Here is a 19,557-nt window from a genome sequence, read left to right on the forward strand (position 1 = left end):
ATATGCATGCATGTATGCATCTGTGTGGATATATATACATATATAGATACATCTCTTATTTCTATCTACCTTTTTTTTTTACTATTTATATTACCATATTGTACATGCACCTTAGGGGATCTGCTCCAATTTTGTTGTTCTTTGAACCTGTTCACTGCAATAATGACAATAAAACTATTTTCTATTTTATTCTATTCTATTCTATCCAAAGGAAATTTAAAAAGAACATGAAAACCTCCCACATTCTAAAATACATTATAAAAACGATTAACATCAAAAACAAAAATAATACCATGAGTGTAATATTTATTTTGTTTCTTTTTTGTCTTTCCTTATGCTACTGTTGTTTGAATACATTTTTAAATATTTAAATATATTTACGGAAATAAGTTGTATGTCTTTGTTGTGAAAATTTGAAATGGACAATTTTTCTTTTATTTTCATAATAAGTAAATAGTATATAATAAAATATTTTTACCGTGAGTGGAAAGCTAGTTTTACCTATTTTTCTCGCGAGATTTGGAAAAGAGCTGCTTACTTGTTTCTCTCGCGAGATCTGACAACACAGCGCGCGAACCAAACACGGCGAGGATAAAGCAAGATGGCGTCTGACGGTGAAGACGTTATTGCAGTCGTCACAGTTCAGTGTTCTTAATCTGTGCCTCCATGTACACATATATGTCCTTTATTACACTCTAGTAAATAGAGTAAACATCGTTAATAACTGTTTGCATCCGGTTATATTAGTCTGAGCGCACTTTGATGCTTCTCGAGCTAGCTTAGCCTGCTAGTTAGTTTAGCTTGTTAGCTGCTAACAAAGAGAGGCGGAAGTGATCAAAACACATCACTAAGTAGAGATCAAGTGTGAGTGTAAAGTGTTGTGATTGTGTGAAAATGTGCCAAAGAACCACAGCAGAGTACGAGGAGGAACTTTGTCCAACAAAAGAGGAGAAGGAGCGACAACATGAAAAACATCAAGTTGTGTTACACAGAACAGGTTTGTTTACTTCTTACTCTCACATCTTTAATAACTTTATATTTCATTATTAACACTATTCTTCAATAAATTGTCTGTAGGAAGATGAATTGTTATGTGAGGATGATGCACTGATTGTTTTACGTTGTTGATAAGAAGGAGACAGTGCCAGACACACAATATTTATGAGAGGTTGATGTTTGTAACAATGTGTATCAACATGTTTACACAAAACTCACACAGTCACCGGGGGAATATTCCAGAGAGCAGGTTAAGTGCAAAGTCCTGAGTATGTAAAGCTCGAGAGTTTTACCTCGAAAAATAAGAAAGGTAAGACAAAGTCAGAGTCAGTTACCATGGTTACTGACGCTGTAAACCTAGCCTGCTAGCTGGCAGGTTTGACAAGTTATATATGTGTGTCAAAGCATACTGACCTGTTATTTCCTTCATTTTGGTGCACCCTCCCTGAGATCGGTAGGTTGTGAGTTCGAACCCCAACCCAGTCATACCAAATACTATACAAATGGGACCCTTACTTCTCTGCCTTGCACTCAGCATCAAGGGTTTTAATTGGGGTTTAATCACCATAAAAGTTATTCCCGGGCGTGGCCACCGCTGCTGCTCACTGCTCCCCTCACCTCCCAGGGTGTGATCAAGGGTGATGGGCCAAATGCAGGAAATAATCTCCCCACACCTAGTGTGTGTGTGACAATCATTGGTACTTTAACGTTTTAACGTGTCTGTGATTGTCAAAAAAACAAAGCCTGCTCTAAAGATGACATCTTGATCTCATACCATCTCAAACCAATTGACTGTTCATTATTAAGTGAAATGTTTTATAATCGCTTAAATTTGTCTTTAACCAAGCAACACTGTTTTATTCAATTACTCAACTAATCGGAAACATTTCCAGTAGAACACTTGATTAATAACATTTTCAATAGCCACAGCCCTATATTTCATGTACAATTTAATATTTAGCATGTAGAAGTTAAAATGTGTTTTGTTTGTGTCCTGTAGACATCCATCAGCTGATTGGACACCAAGAAGAATGTCTCCCTCATCTGCAGGGGGACAGTTTCACTTTAGAGTATCCACAGCTCTCAAATTTTAAAGGGGACAAGGAGGTTCCACAGCCCCCCTATTTCAAAGAGGAAGAGGGGGGAGAGTGTCCTGTAGGGCAGGAGGAGGCTGATGTCAGCAAGTTTCCACTGACTGTTGTCTCTGTGAAGACTGAAGAGCATGAAGACAAACCACCTGAGTCCTCACAGCTTCATCACAGTCCAAGTAAGCACAACATCCACATATCATCTAATACAATGTTTGTGACACATGTTCATCCGGGGGCCACATTTATCACTAAAGATGGAGATATATTTGCTTTTTAACACCACCATTTAAAAATGAATGCTCATCAATCATCAACAGTGTAATTGCTGGGGTGTAACCATGTGACCTAGAGGCCGTCCTCCTTACCTCACGTGGTCAAATGAAGGCAAACATTCAATATGGCTACTGTTTATTTACCTTTAGCAGCACATATGTCAGCATATTTCAAAGGTTTAGTGGTGAAGATAAGAGATGTACACCAAGTACCATTTTTTTAGTACTGGTTCCTAATTATGTTGTCCATGAGGACCGTGAAGATTCTGGACTAACGGCACAACTATTTGTATTTTTAATTCCAGCTGACTGACATAACTATGATACATTTTCACATTGAGTTCAGCTGCCGCTGCTACACATTACAATCAGCTTTGAATAATGACAAATAAGGAAGCAACCAAAGTTTGATGTGTGTGTTATTGAGAAGAAGATGACATAACTGCATTTCACCTTGCACTGCACACATAGTTGACTTCTTTAAATTTTCCTGAAGGAATCAATGAAGTACTATCTGTCTATCTATTTAAGACTTCAAATAAACAGCTGCTGATAAAAGACTTCCCTGCTTTAAAATGTTACAGAACATCATGTTGGAGGTGTTCAAACTCTTGTGCTAATAGAAATGCTATTTAAAATGCCTTTTTTCCAGGTTTTTATTTCCACAAATGACATGTAGTACCGACAAGAGTACTGATAAATACTGGTATCGATAAGGAATATTTATTAGGGTATCATATCCATGAATCTATAAATTTACATCCCTACTGAAAATACAAGCCAGATATCTTAAAAAAATAAAATCATTTTTTATTTGGATTTAGTTACTACTCCGGTGTCCAGCAATGTCTCAACACCTTTGAGAGATGAATTAATGTAGTTTATTTTTACTAATTAGCTATGTTTTGTTGATGTTAAACATCAGAATCAGACACATTTTTATTAACCCCCGAGGGGAAATTAAAATGTTCAGCAGAATCCCATTCAAGGTCAGACAAACATTCTAGGGAGACAGAACAGGATCGCTGACGGGTCTGCCAACTTGCGGCGCCCCTTGCAAAAAAGGTGAGATACATACAGGTAAACAAGTGGGGGCAATGAGAGAGAAAAAAAAAATCGGTCCAAGCCTGGGCCCCTGGAGAGGGGGTCCAGACTGAGGCCAAGGGAAGAAAACAACTCATTGCCATAGCACACATTCCTCTTTCATGTGTGTAAGAGGGAAACATCAAAGAGGACAAAGGACATTAAAAGAGCAGAGCTGATGCAACCAGCCACTTCTACATACAGCTATGAATAAAAAGTAAAAGAAACATATACAATGTGGTGGCTTTTGCGGTGTCCCACGCCATCGTCTGCTGGGGTGGAGGGAGCTTGGCCAGAGACGGGAGCAGACCCAACAAAGCAACCAAGAGAGCCGACTCCACTCTTGGCCGCCAAACCAAGTCTCGGCCAGTGTCCAGTCCGCATGGATGAGTGAGGATACGTCCAAAGAGACCGAGGTGTCCGATACCTGCTCATTCAGCCAAGACACTGTGAAGCTTTTCCGTCCCGGCGCTCAGTGCTAGCTCCGCAGTCCTGTCTCTTCATCTGCATCTCCTCCAGTCTCTCCAAACGGACTCTGGTGTGGCAGAAACCCAGCAGCTGGTCTCCATGGCCAAAAGGCTCTCGGGAGGCAGATCCAGAAGTTCACAAAAAAGCACCGCAGAAGTCACGAAAGTGCCACCCCTTGTCACACAGTCCCAAAAGGTCCGGACCAAAAGGCATAAAAAATAAAAATAATAATACACATATATATATATATATATATATATATGTATATATATAAACATGAAAAGAAGAGGGAAACACAAAAGGATGACACAAGAGCACAGAGCTCCTGCCAACAGCAGCCACTACAGGGTCGCCATCTTGGGGGGAAAAAAAAAAAATTGCAGCATACAAGCTACAACAACACACAAATCATAAAAGTTTCCTAAAGGAAAATGTTCATATTTAAATAAGTAGAGTAAATAAATCATAAACAGGATTTTACAGTTTAAATGCAAATGTTGATGCTCCTCTTAGACACTGTTCTTTGTTCTCTTTCGGGTGTACAAGCAGCTGTCTTGTTTGTATGTAAGTGTTTTACTGCTGTGTTTATTTTTTTCATGAGTTTTTGTATTGCTTCGCTGATGTACCGTATGGTTTTGACATCTTGAAAGTCAACGCCAAGAAAAAGAAGAGGGCCAAGAAAAAAGTGTCGGCCGACAAGTCCGCCGCCAAGGGCAAGAAGAGCGACGCCCAAGCAGGACACTCCTCGTCCAGCCCCAAGAAGTCCAGAGCGGGGAGCAAGTCCAAGGCCATCGTCATGGACTCCAGCACAGACGACGAGAAGCATGGCGAGGAAGAGAAGGTGACGGCGAGGGACAAGTGGTCGGAAAAAGAGGAAGAGTCGTTGGAAAAAGAGTTGAAAACTTACCTGCAGGACAAAGTGTGCACTTGGATCTTCAATCCGCCAAACTCTTCCCACATGGGAGGAGTGTGGGAAAGACTAATTGGCATCACTCGCCGTATCCTGGATGCATTGCTCCTTAAGGAGGGAGGCTCTCACCTTTCTCATGAGGTGCTCACCACTCTCATGGCTGAGGTCATGGCAATTATGAACGCAAGACCTCTCATTCCAGTTTCAACTGACCCAGAGATGCCAGCAATACTAACACCTGCAACCTTGCTGACACTGAAGAGAGACGTCATATCTGCACCGCCAGGAGACTTCAACGTGAAAGACATCCACTCACAACAATGGCGGAAAGTCCAATCTCTCTCTGATAGATTCTGGAAGCGATGGAAACAAGAATACCTGTCAACCATACAAACTAGGAGAAGAGACTCGGCTGAACGCCGCTGTGCTACCTCCAGCACGAGCCCCCCCTTCCACAAGCGGATGCCAGACGCTCTCTCTACGGTCTAAAACTACCTCTAGGGGTGAGTGGGGGTAGGAACTGAAAGAGGTAGACAGGGTGGGAGGAAAAGTCACAGGTGGAGGGGTTTCAGAGGGGACTCTGCCACCACCATTGCCCCAATAATCACACATATAATAAACTTCTCAATCAAACAAGGCCAGTTACCCAAGGATTTCAAGATAGCAAGAGTAACCCCCCTTTATAAAAAAAGGAAGCAAATTAGAACCTGGTAACTACCGACCTGTTTCTATGCTCAGTTCCATTTTGAAAGTAATGGAAAAAATAGTTTATGAACAGGTTGATGGATACCTTGCTACTAATAAACTAATGTACAAATTCCAATCCGGCTTCAGAACTAACCACTCCACTGACACATGCCTTCTCTATCTGAGCGACCACATCAAACATGAGGTGGACGCGGGCAAATACTGCGGCATGGTCATGCTGGACATTCAGAAGGCCTTTGACACCGTTAACCACGCTATACTGTTGGATAAGCTCCGAGCAATCGGATTCGATGAAACCTCATCAAGCTGGATGCAATCTTACTTGGAGGGGAAGAAACAGGTGGTAGAGGTGCCCCTCCCCTCTCAGTAAGCTGTGGAGTCCCCCAAGGCAGTATACTAGGACCTTTACTGTTCCTAATATACGTAAATGACATGCCATCAGCATGCCACTGTGAATTCTTCCTGTTTGTGGATGACTCGGCCCTGCTGGTATCCGGCAAGGACAAGTCACAGGTGGAACAAATCCTCAGTGCTGAACTACTTAATATTTGCACCTGGCTCTCTGACAACAAGCTATCCATACACTTAGGTAAAACGGAATCCATCCTATATGGGTCCCATATCAACCTTAAAGGGGAACATTATCACCAGACCTATGTAAGCGTCAATATATACCTTGATGTTGCAGAAAAAAGACCATATATTTTTTTAACCGATTTCCGAACTCTAAATGGGTGAATTTTGGCGAATTAAACGCCTCTCTGTTTATCGCTCTCGGAGTGATAACGTCAGAACGTGACGTCACCTAGGTAGAGAACAGCATTTTTCTCCACCACATTACAAACACAAGTCAAATCAGCTCTGTTATTTTCCGTTTTTTCGACTGTTTTCCGGTACCTTGGAGACATCATGCCTCGTCGGTGTGTTGTCGGAGGGTGTAACAACACGATCAGGGAATGATTCTAGTTGATTTATGTAGAATGTGCATCGATTAGCACAACATGCTAATCGATGCTAACATGCTATTTAGGCTAGCTGTGTATACATATTGCAGCATTACGCCTCATTTGTAGCTATATTTACATCCAGCCTTTCCCTCCACCCACATTTAATGTCAAAAAAACACATCCCAATCGACGGATTTAAGTTGCTCCAGTGTCAAGAAATGCGAAAGTCCCTCGTTTGGTTTTTACCGGCGATGCTACGACAGAGATGGCAAGAATGTGTGGATATCATGCGACACTCAAAGCAGATGCATTCCCAACGATAAAGTCAACAAAATCACAAAGGTGAGTTTTGTTGATGTTGTTGACTTATGTGCTAATCAAACATATGCTAACATGCTATTTAGGCTAGCTGTATGTACATTTGAAACCATATTTACATCCAGCGTTTCCTTCCACCCACATTTAATGCAAAACAAACACTTACCAATCGACGGATTTAAGTTGCTCCAGTGTCACAAGATGCGAAAGTCCTGATCGTTTGGTCCGCACATTTTACCGGCGATGCTAACGCAGACATGGCCGAATAGCGTCAATAGCTATTCGCTCAATAGCTGCAGTTTCTTCTTCAATTTCATTTACGCTATCTGCCTCCATACTCCTACCATCCATTTTAATACATGCATAATCTGTTTAATCGCTAAAGCCGCTGAAATCCGAGGCTGAATCCGGGCTAATGTCGCTATATCTTGCTATGGTAACCGCCATGTTGTTTGTATTGGCATCGCTATCTGACGTCACAGGAAAATGAACAGTGGCTTCGCACATAACGAAAATCAATCACGTTAAAGCTTTTTTTTAGGTATATTCCGGTACGGGTAAAATTCTGAAAAAAACTTCGAAAAATAAAATAAGCCACTGGGAACTGATTTTTAGTGGTTTTAACCCTTTTTAAATTGTGATAATGTTCCCCTTTAAGAAAGTCATTGATTTCACTATAAAAGTGGGTGACATTGTTATCACCTGGAAAGATGAGATCACCTACCTACGTTCCATTCTAGAAGCTAATCTTTCCTGCGATAAAATGGCAACCAAGGTAATCAAAAAGGTCAACCAAAGAACGAGATTCCTCTACAGAATGTCCTCTCTGGTCAACAAAAGCACCTTGAATATTCTAGTTGGAACTCTCATTTAACCTTTTTTCGATTACGCTTGCTCCTCCTGGTACCTTAGCACCTCCAAAACCCTTAAATCTAGACTCCAAACATCCCAGAATAAGCTAGTCCGGTTACTTTTAGACCTCCACGCCAGATCACACCTCACTCCAACCCACTTCTCCAAAGTGGGCTGGCTCAGGGTGGAGGACAGAGTAAAACAACTTGCACTGAGCCTAGTCTATAAAATCCGCTACACCTCCCTGATACCGAAGTACATGTCCAACTACTTCCTTAACCGCCATAACCACAACACCAGGGGGAGCTCCACAAACCACGTTAAACCCAGATTTCGATCTAACAAAGGTCTTAACTCATTATCCTTCAATGCCACATCAATGTGGAATGCACTCCCAACAGGTATAAAAGTAAATGCATCTCTATCCTCCTTCAAAACCGCTCTAAAACAACACCTCCAGGCAACTTCAACCCTTTCCTAATACCCTCCTCCATTCACATCCCATCTCCCCGGATTATAAATAACCTAATGTAAATAATCAAATGTACTTCTAATGTATATACTTGTTCTTATGCTATCTGAACTCACTATGTTCTCTGCTGGCTGTACATATCTTACTGTAAGACCTACACTGTTTCAATGTCCACATTTCTCTGTTGATGCAATTGTTGATGACTGAAGTACTGATATCAACCAAAAATCCGCATCCCACCCCCAGATTGTAAATAATGTAAATAATTCAATGTATATACTATGATGATTAACATGTGTGATGACTGTATTATGCTGATAGTATATATTTGTATCATGAATTGATTAACGTGGACCCCGACTTAAACAAGTTGAAAAACTTATTGGGGTGTTACCATTTAGTGGTCAATTGTACGGAATATGTACTGAACTGTGCAATCTACTAATAAAAGTATCAATCAATCAAATTCAGAAAATAAAGACGTATACTGTGATTGAAAACAAATGTCTTTAAGGAGTGTAAGATTGTCATTTATGTCCCCTGTGGACGACTGAGGGAGTGCCTGCTCTAAAAACAATTCTTAATCCCCACTATGTTCTGGGGACGTAAGAGGGCTGACGTCACGGGTGCAGTACCCGTGACTACCAGACCAGCCGGAGGAGTCAATAGTAGAAAAACAAAAAGGATTACCAGGCGTGTATGGTGAGTCCTGGACAAGTTGAAAGTGGCTGTGTCCGTGAAGGGGTGATGGTGGAGTTAGCGTGTCTCTGTCGCTAGGCGATGCCCTTCGCCGCGGCTTCCGCCTCTGCCGACGCATGCGAGGGGGTGAGACGGGGCGTTGCCGGACCCAGTGGAGTCAAGCGGGACTTGGAGACCTCCAAGCCCCAAGATCATCACAACCGGCGCGCCGCGGAATGTCCCAGCCTGCATCGCTTGGGCTAACCTCCACGTTATCCTGTCGAATTCTTCGACTTCCGCTGCGAGAGAAGCTTCATTAGCTCGGACTTTACTGTGACGTCTTGCTGGTATCGTGGTGAAAAGTTATTCTCTCGTGGGTGCAGTGGAGGATGGAACACAGCGTGAGGATAAGGATAATGATTTATTATACACTACAAAAACAATTTTTGAACAAAAAACACTTGCACAAGGCACTGAAAACAAAACAAACAGAACTAACGTGGAAGCTAGAACGAACAAAAAGCGCTAGTATATAAACTACGGACAAGCAAACAATATAGCATGGAAGCTAATCGTATAAGAAAAAGTCTTTTACCACAATCGGGAAATGTGACGTCATCTGTTGCGTGTAGCAAACTAAACTCCGAGAACAAAAGGCAAACAAAGACAGGCATATATAGGGGCAGAAATAATCAGAGGCAGCTGCACGTGATCAAAAACAACAAACAGGTGACACTAAATGCGTAACTAGGCAACCGAAACAAACCAGGAAGTACCACCAGAAACTAAAGACGTCAAATACAAAACAGGCTGTGATAACAAAACAGAACAATGACATGGTCCAAGACGTGGACCATGACACCTAAATGGATTCATCTGCTTTGTAACTTTATTAGAACGTCCTGGATTGGTTGTTTGCTGTCTGCCAAGCTGTATAACCTCAACACATATAGTGAGGGCAGAACAACACTCAATAAACGTTTGGGAACTGAGGAAACTAATTGTTGAAGCTTTGAAGGTGGAATTTTTTACCATTATTGCTTGATGTACAGCTTCAGTTGTTCAACAGTCTTGTCGTATTTTACGCTTCATAATGTGCCACACATTTTTGATGGGAGACATGTCTGGACTGCAGGCGGGCCAGGAAAGTACCCGCACTCTTTTACTACGAAGCCACGCTGTTGTAACACATGGCTTGGCATTGTTTTGCTGAAATAAGCAGAGACGTCCATGTTAACGTTGCTTGGTTGACAACATATGTTGCTCCAAAACCTGAATGGACCATTCAGCATTAATGGTGCCTTCCCAGATGTGTAAGTTACCCATGCCTTGGGCACAAATACACCCTCATACCATCACACATGCTGGCTTTTGAACTCTGCGCCTAGAACAATCCGGATGGTTATTTTCCTATTTGTTCCGGAGGACACCATGTCCACAGTTTCCAAATATAATTTGAAATGTGGACTCGTCAGACCACAGAACACTTTTCCACTTTGCATCAGTCCATCTTAGATGAGCTCGGGCCCAGAGAAACCGGCGGCGTTCCTGTGTGTTGTTGATAAATGGTTTTGGCTTTGCATAGTAGAGTTTTAACTTGCACATACAGATGTAGCGACCAACTGTAGTTACTGACAGTGGTTTTATGAAGTGTTCCTGAGCCCGTGTGGTGATATCCTTTACACACTGACGTCAGTTTTTGATGCAGTACCACCTGAGGGATCAAAGGTCCGTAATATCATCGCTTACGTGCAGTGATTTCTCCAGATTCTCTGAACCTTTTGATGATTTTACGGACCGTAGATGGTAAAATCCCTAAATTCCTTTCAATAGCTCGTTGAGAAATGTTGTTCTAAAACTGTTCAACAATTTGCTTACAAATTGGTGACCCTCGCCCCATCCTTGTTTGTGAATTACTTAGCATGTCATGGAAGCTGCTTTTATACCCAATCATGGCACCCACCTGTTCCCAATTAGCCTGCACACCTGTGGGATGTTCCAAATAAGTGTTTCATGAGCATTCCTCAACTTTATCAGTATCCATTACCACCTTTCCCAACTTCTTTGTTACGTGTTGCTGGCATCAAATTCCAAAGTTAATGATTATTTGCAAAAAAAAAAAATGTTTATCAGTTTGAACATCAAATATGTTGTCTTTGTAGCACATTCAACTGAATATGGGTTGAAAATAATTTGCAAATCATTGTATTCTGTTTATATTTACATCTAACACAATTTCCCAACTCATATGGAAACAGGGTGTGTAGAATTAGCTTTCATCATCTTAGAGGTGAGAAAACAGTTCAGTATGTCAATATAGCAGCATAAGCTAGTTACTTCTGTGATCAACGCGCCGCTAAAAGTAGGTCCTTAATATTAGCGCTTATAATAACAATATCATTAATACTTGGTTAATATTCAGGTCACAAAATGTAAAATGAGTATTGCTGGCAGTTTTTGGATGTTTTTTTGGAGGACTTTGTGGGTCTAATAGAGGAGCTCCCATTGACTCCAATGTTAGCTGATTTTTTGCTCATGATTATTTAATAATTAAAATTCATAAAAGTTTGAAACAAATGTCTTACATAAGGATTGTGAATGATAGGTGACATTTTTAAAAAGTGCAGTTTCCTTTGAATTTGTCAGATAAGTAAACAGTCCTTCAAATTAAAGATGTAAAACAATTGAGGTTGTTTATAGATATTATCCACTATGAAGTTACAGTCAAACTAAGCACACAAGGGAAAGTAAATAAATAAATGAATAAATGGGTTGTACTTGTATAGCGCTTTTCTACCATTCAAGGTACTCAAAGCGCTTTGACACTACTTCCACATTTACCCATTCACACACACATTCACACACTGATGGAGGGAGCTGCCATGCAAGGCGCCAACCAGCAACCATCAGGAGCAAGGGTGAAGTGTCTTGCTCAGGACACAACGGACGTGACGAGGTTGGTTCTAGGTGGGATTTGAACCAGTGACCCTCGGGTTGCGCACGGCCACTCTCCCACTGCGCCACGCCATCCCTAAAAGTACATTCATATACACATGAAGTACACACATGTGTAAGAATCATGTTAACCACCAAAATATTGTCTCGTTCTCCTAAATCCAATATCGAGTATCCTTTGGTGAGCTGACCGTATCGTCACACCCTTAGTTAAAAGCACACCATCCCCATGACATGACACTTCCACGTGATGTAGAACAGTAGTCCCACATTTTAAACATACACACACATCTGAAGAATATTAAAATTAAATATATTTGGTGGGCCAAACAAAATGACTCGACGAACCAATGTTTGGTATGGGCGATATGACCTCAAATCTATATCCTAACAACAATATGTCACAATATATAATTTGATATATGATTGAGAATAGAATAATTTCAAAACTAGGTACACAAGCTCCTAATTTGGCAGCTGACATATGCAGTAACATATTGTTCGTTTCTAATAGTATTATTTTGTCAAAACAGTTATTAATAATGTACTTGTTTATTTACTGTTAATATCTGGTTACTTTTTTTGAGAAAATAATACTGGAAATGTAATATTTTACTGCATATTTCAGCAACTAAATTAGGAGCCTGTTTTAAAATGGTTCTATCAGTAATTCTAAATGAAATACTGTATCGCAAAATCAATTTTAAACCATATCGGTCATCCATAGTAATAACTCCTGTCGTCCTGGTTTTTGTTTCTTTTCCTGTGAATAATGTTGTACAGAGCAGCATGTTTGTGCGTCACTGAGATTTCAAGACAGTTCATACGATAACTTGTTTTTCCTAAGTGCATGTAAAAGTACTGAATGCAGTGTGTGACTGAGCAGAGATGCTGTGTTTGTCTTGCAGACATCTGTGAAGAACATCTTCACCCTGAGCAACAGAAGTGGAGCTTCAGGATGCGGACAGAGGAGCCACAGCCCTCCCACATTAAGAAGGAAGAGGAATACCCACTGATACTCCATTTTAAAAAGGAAGAGGAGGACCCACTGACACCCCGATTTAAAGAGGAATATGTGGATCCACTGACCCCTCACATTCAAGAGGAAGAGGAAGAGCACAGCATCAGTCAGCAGGGAGAGCATCTTGAAGGACTGGAGGAGGTTGATGTCACCAAGATGCCAGTGACTGGTGTCCCTGTGAAGAGTGAAGATGATGAGGTGAAAGGTGAAAGTGAGGAGAGGGGAGGGGGGGAGCCTCCAAGCAGCAGCTCAACACAACACATGACAACAGAAGCTGATGGAGACCACTGTGGAGGATCACAAGCAGACAAGCTCTTAGCTCCACTATCAGATAGTGAGGACACAACGTCACACTCTCCTGACACTGATGATGAAGACTCTAAAGATGATAAGACATGTCACACTGACAACACTCACTTCACATCTTCTCACTCTCACAAAACCTTTAAATACCATAGTCGTCTGAAAAGACACATGAGAACACACACCGGGGAAAAACCTTTTTCATGTTCAATCTGTAGTAAAGATTTTACTAAAAGACAAAATTTGAAAAGACACATGAGAACACACACTGGAGAAAAACCTTTTTCATGTTCAATCTGCAGTAAAGATTTTACGCATTGGCACAATTTGAAAACACACATGAGAATACATACTGGTGAAAAACCTTTTTCCTGCTCAGAATGTGGCAAAAGTTTTGTAATAAATCAAAGGTTAAAAGTACACATGAGAATACGAACTAGAGAAAAAACTTTTTCCTGCTCAGAATGTGGTAAAAGTTTTGTAACAAATCAAACCTTAAAAGCACACATGAGAACACACACTGGTGAAAAACCTTTTTCGGGTTCAATCTGTGGTAAAGATTTTACTCTAAGGCCCCTTTTAAAAACACACGTGAGAACACACTCTGGTGAAAAACCATACTCTTGTTCAAACTGCAACAAAAGCTTTCGTCACCGACAATCTTTCACAGTACACATGAGAAGACACCCAGGAGAGAAAGTGTTGAGTTGCAGTGTGTGTGGTGAAAGATTGTCTTCTAAGTAGCAGTGTAAGAAACACAAGTGTGCTGGTGAGAACAGCAGCAGCAAATGAAACTGCAGGATTTGAAATAAACTGTCCAGACTTTCATTTTGACTTTCTAACAACATCAGCACATATAACATGTGTGACATTGTTGTTTGTCTAACAATCTTTTTAATATGCTTCTACATTTATAGATTAGACACTTCAGATTAGTGCTTTTATTACAGTCAAGTACATGAGTTAATATACACATTTGTGTACTTTGAAATGAACACAACAATTTGACTGAAAAGGTGAGAATAAATAGTATATAAAATATGTTACTTACAGTAAACATTTTAAGTGTAGATATCCATAATTTACTTTTATACTTATTCATAATCGTGTTTCATATGTTTTTTGTAATAATGAAGAGTTGCATATTTTATTTTCTAATCGTAGATGATTCCATAGATGAACTCTTATATATGATGTACATATTTGTTTTACATGTGTTCATACCTTTGCTTTTGAGTACACATAAATCCCTCTTAGTTCATATTTACTGGTTCACATCTGAAACATCTTCTGGACCACTTCTGGAAGCATATTATCATTTACTTTATACATCATTGGTGCAGGGAACGGTGCTGGCCCCTCTTCTCTTCACCCTGTACACCGCTGACTTCTGCTACAACTCAGAGCTGTGTCACATCCAGAAGTACGCGGATGACACAGCCATCGTCGGGTGCATCAGGGACGGCAGAAAGGAGGAGTTTCGGAACCTGGTGAGGGACTTTGTTGTCTGGTGCCACACGAACGTCTTGCAGCTCAATCCGTCAAAGACCAAGGAGCTGGTCATTGACTTGGGGAGGTCGAGTCCACGGTCACAACCTATTGTGATCGAGGGAGTTGAGGTACAGACCGTGGACTCATTCAAGTACCTCGGGGTTTGGGTGGACAATAAGCTGGACTGGACTGTTAACACGGACCACCAGTACAAGAAAGGACAGAGCAGGCTGTACTTCCTCAGGAGACTGCACTCCTTCAACATTTGTAGAAAACTCCTGTGGATGTACTACCAGTCTGTGGTTGCCAGTGTTCTGTTCTACATGGTAGTGTGCTGGGGGGGCAGTACATCTAAGAAGGACAGCTCCAGACTTGAGAAACTGATCAGGCGGGCCGGTTCTACAATCGGAATGAAACTGGACTCACTGGTGAGGGTGGCAGAGAAGAGGACTGTGGACAAACTAGTGAGCATCCTGGATGATGCCAGTCACCCTCTGCATAGTGTTATCAGTAGCCAGAGGAGCCTGTTCAGTTCTAGACTGCTTCATCCCAAGTGCAGGATTAATAGACTCAAAAACTCCTTTGTCCCACACGCCATTAGACTGTACAACTCCTCTCTGGGGCGGGGGGCGGGGGGTACTAGGATGACAGGGGATGCAAAACAATAACAGTGCAATACGTTTTCATAACATGGTCACTACTGCCTACTTTGTCTTGTTAAATTCTTATTTTACTGTTATATTGTTGTTCCCATTGTTTTTATTCTTTTTGTAATATTTCTCTATTTTGTTTCCTTTTAAACCCCCATTATTTACTTTTTACTTTCTTTTTTTTTTTTAAATTGATCTCAACTCTGTACACTGCTGCTGGAATTTTAAATTTTCCTGAAGGAACTCTCCTGAAGGAATCAATAAAGTACTATCTATCTATCTATCTATCTATCTATCTATCTATCTATCTATCTATCTATCTATCTATCTATCTATCATTTGAACAATTGTTTTTTTATACAAGATCATTTACTTTTAAAATGTGTGACTTTATGAATCATTTGTTGGGTCTCTATAATCCATTCTATTAATTGTCCTTTTTACTTTCTTGTGTAATATGAATATTGTTTTGTGATTGTTTTATATGTATGTCCCCAGACCTTTATGCAATAAACAATGTATGACTCAACTAAAGTTGGGTACAATAATTATAGTTAATATTCATAAGTATGTATTTTATTCTATTTCGTATTGCACTCCATTTTTTTATGTTTTCTTTATATGACTTACATGTAGTGTCCAGCTTACTTCATCATCTATATTAACTCCTAAAAATGTGATGACCTTTATTCCTTTCATTTCAATATTATCCATCATAATTTGTGTTTTACATTTTTACAATCTCCAAATATGGTATATTTAGTTTTAAGTGGAAACAAGTGGAAAGGGGATCAATTGGAAGTCTCCTATCAAATTTTAAAAGAAAACTTGAAATTATCAAAGTGTGGTTAAAGCTGAGAAAACTAAATATTTGTCAGACTTAATTTTAAGTAGCATCAGTAAGCCATTTGTTCTTTTTAATAACATCAGTAATGTTCTTAAACCGAATCCAGCCACTTCACTGGAGATGACAAGTGAAACTTGTGAAAAATTTCTCTCCTTTTTTAATGATAAGGTTGCTTCTATTCTGGCAAATCTTTCTCGTTTTCCATTAAGTTTTAATGTGGCCACTCAGTGCTCGACTGTGTTCTGTCACTTTGAGCCTGTGTCCATGCCTGAACTTACAGGAATAGTCGGCAAGCTAAAACCCTCGTCATGTTCCACAGACCCAGTCCCCCCTCGCTTTTTTAAAGAAATCTGGGACACTATTGATGTGTCTGTTAGGAACATCATCAACAGCAGCTTGATTTCTGGCTGTGTCCCCTCCTTTTGTAAAAGAGCTGTTGTTGAGCCTTTGATTAAAAAACCAGGTCTTGATTCGACAAGTTTGTCAAATTATCGGCCCATTTCCAAATTACCTTTTGTGTCAAAGATTTTGTAGAAATGTGTTCTGGCACAACTGCAGCCTTTTTTAGATGAAAATAGCACTTTAGATCCATTTCAGTCTGGATACAAAGCTTTGCACAGTACTGAATCTGCACTATTAAAGGTTTTTAATGACTTGCTTTTAATGTCTGATTCTGGCAGCTCTGCCATTTTAGTGCTTTTAGATCTTACAGCTGCCTTTGACACAGTCGACCACACAATTCTTTTAGAGCGCCTGAGAGACTGTGTGGGTGTCAGGGGGACTGCGTTACAGTGGTTCAGATCTTACCTGTCTGAGAGGTCCTTCTCTGTCAGGCTGGGGGACGCCACCTCCTCTTCTGCCCCGCTTTACTGTGGTGTCCCCCAAGGATCTATTTTAGGCCCCATCCTGTTCGCTCTTTATTTCCTCCCTCTTGGAGATATTTTTAAGAAACATGGAGTGTTTTATCACTTTTATGCAGAAGACTGCCAAATTTATATGCTGATTTCAAAAGGCCACGGCCCCCTGACACCCCTCCTTAACTGTCTATGTGACGTCAAGGCTTGGTTAGCCCAGAATTTTTTAATAATGAATGAGGGAAAAACGGAAATTTTAGTTTTTGGTCCGGCCCTCACTGACTTGGGACCATTGCAAAATGATGTGTGTCCCAAAGTCACCAGCCTTGGCGTCACTATACACAGCCATTTTAAACTAGACAAACAAGTCAAGTGCGTTTTAAAATCGTGTTTTTATCACCTTCGTCTTTTAGTAAAGGTTAAACCGTTTTTATCTTTTAACCTTCTTGAAGAAGTCGTGCATGCTTTTATTTGAAGTGGCCTGGACTACTGCAATGCACTTTATGCTGGCATTAGCCAAAAAGCTCTCTCCCGGTTGCAGTTAGTCCAGAAGGCGGCAGCAGGACTTTTAACAGGGGCCAGGAAGCGCCAGCATATAACCCCAATTCTTCAGAGTTTGCACTGGCTCCCTGTTCATTTTAGAATTGATTTTAAAACATTGCTGTTTGTTTTTAAATCTTTACATGGACTGGCACCTCAATAAATCTCGGACCTCATCCAAATTTACATTCCTGCGCGCGCTCTGAGGTCCGAGAGCCAGTTCCAGCTCGTGGTGCCCAAGACCAGACTTAAGACCAGGGGAGACAGGGCCTTCTCTGTGGTCGGCCCTAAGCTCTGGAACACTCTGCCCCTCCATGTTCAAACTGCTTCCACAGTGGAGTGTTTTAAGTCTCGTCTTAACACCCACTTTTATTCTTTGGCTTTTAAAACTATGTGAGTTGTGTGGTCCTTGTTGTCCTCTGTTGTCCTCTGTGTTTTTTATACATTTTGATTTTTATTTTACAGTTTTAATTGATTTCACCCTTTAAAATAGTTTTTAATTATATTTGTTTTTGTATTGTTTTTATTGGTTTTATTTGTATTTATTTTTGTTTTATTCAGTCATTGGTGGAGCATAATATTGTTTTTAACATGGCTGTGCAGCACTTTGGAAACGTTATTGTTGTTTAAATGTGCTATATAAATAAAGTGGATTGATTGGATTATTGAAGTTTAGTGACAGTTTATTGATGTTAAGCCATCTTTTTATGGTCAAGTTCTCTCTGGATAAAATAAGATGAGAGTTAAATCAAGCGGTAATGAAGGTGAAGAATGGAATATTATTATATACATAATTATATATAGATAGTAGTGACAAAGACACTTTCATCCTGTTCATTTGAGCAAAGAAAGAGAGTAAAGTGTAATATTGTAAACAATAGAAGAATATCAATATCAGCAGTCAATATTCCAACATTGTGAAGCTGAGCTATGGTAAAAACATATTCAGCTTTGAAGGCTTTATGAGAGTGATGTAATTATCAGAATCAGAATCAGAAATACTTTATTAATCCCTGAGTGGAAATAAACATTTTCATTAACATGTGGATATTCAATGTAATATCGTATGATATTAATACATTAATAAAATGGTACGTTTGGGGATTTGTAATATTGTTTGAATTAACATCCTGAATGTTTTCATGCTGGAATAGTTTTAATTAGTAGAGAGTGAAATAATTGAGGAAGTAGTCAAAATAATTGTTTGTTTTTAGCCTGTTTATGAAGAATTAAAGATAATTAAAATACAAAAAACAGAGCTTACATCCTCAGTGAGCTGAACTTCAGCAGTAAAGATGAGAGAAATAATGTGGAAAGGTCAGAAGTCAAATGTTTCTTCAGGTAATACATGGAGCCTCTGCTGCCAACTATTTATATAAAAAAACTATATATATATATATATATATATATGTATATATATATATATATATATATATATATATATGTATATATATATATATATTAGGAGTGGGCAAATTAATGCGTTAATTACGAGTTAATTCATCACTCTATTAATGCCGACAATTATTTGATCGCACATTTGCGTATGTTGTTTACATGCTTTTATTTTGTTAACGCCTTTTCTTAACAAGATGGCGACGCCCGGACGGGCTTCGGCGTGGAGGAGCTCTTGGTAAAGATGGAACATTTGGCAAAAATACCGGACAATTCTGCAAATGTCATGGCTGGCTTACAGCGTGGTCACTCCGGGATCACTTACGACCGCCAGACAATTCTGGATGTGGATAGATCGGGCCGTTTTGGACTGAATGACGCGTGCTTGCTAGACCGGCTAGCTAGCATGGGAATACTTTGCCGGCTACATCCAGCGGCCTGTGAAGCAGCGGAGTATATGTGTTGTCTGTCTATTTATGAATAATGCAGACCAGGAGTGTTGGCTGAGTTCTTAACGTTTGCTTTCCGAGTGTGCATATCACAACATACAAGATGCCGTCATGGCGACACACAACCTATACCGGGCTACCGCGCATGCTCGTCACTCCTGTTGCATGCTGGGTAGGGTAGTTCTTTTTTTCCCTGGCTCATAACATCACAATATAGTACCATGTATATGATGCGTTCAGTTTATCAAAGCACCAAG

At 40.1% G+C, this 19,557-nt stretch overlaps 1 protein-coding gene across 2 annotated transcripts; it reads left to right on the forward strand.

The window, feature by feature from the left end:
* Positions 1 to 580: 580 nt before the first annotated feature.
* Positions 581 to 17,826, forward strand: LOC133542089 (zinc finger protein 25-like). Of its 2 annotated transcripts, none has more exons than XM_061885928.1 (3): positions 581 to 997; positions 1,997 to 2,263; positions 12,659 to 17,826. In XM_061885928.1, the coding sequence occupies exons 1-3, from the start codon at positions 895 to 897 to the stop codon at positions 13,816 to 13,818; spliced, it is 1,530 nt and encodes a 509-aa protein (XP_061741912.1). In that variant the 5' UTR covers positions 581 to 894; the 3' UTR covers positions 13,819 to 17,826. The 2 variants fall into 2 exon arrangements, with proteins under 2 accessions (XP_061741912.1, XP_061741913.1); XM_061885929.1 differs by lacking the exon at positions 12,659 to 17,826 and adding an exon at positions 4,561 to 7,998.
* The last annotated feature ends 1,731 nt before the right edge of the window (positions 17,827 to 19,557 follow it).

This window comes from Nerophis ophidion, linkage group LG24 (assembly GCF_033978795.1).
Source record: "Nerophis ophidion isolate RoL-2023_Sa linkage group LG24, RoL_Noph_v1.0, whole genome shotgun sequence".
Taxonomy (NCBI): Eukaryota; Metazoa; Chordata; class Actinopteri; order Syngnathiformes; family Syngnathidae; genus Nerophis; species Nerophis ophidion.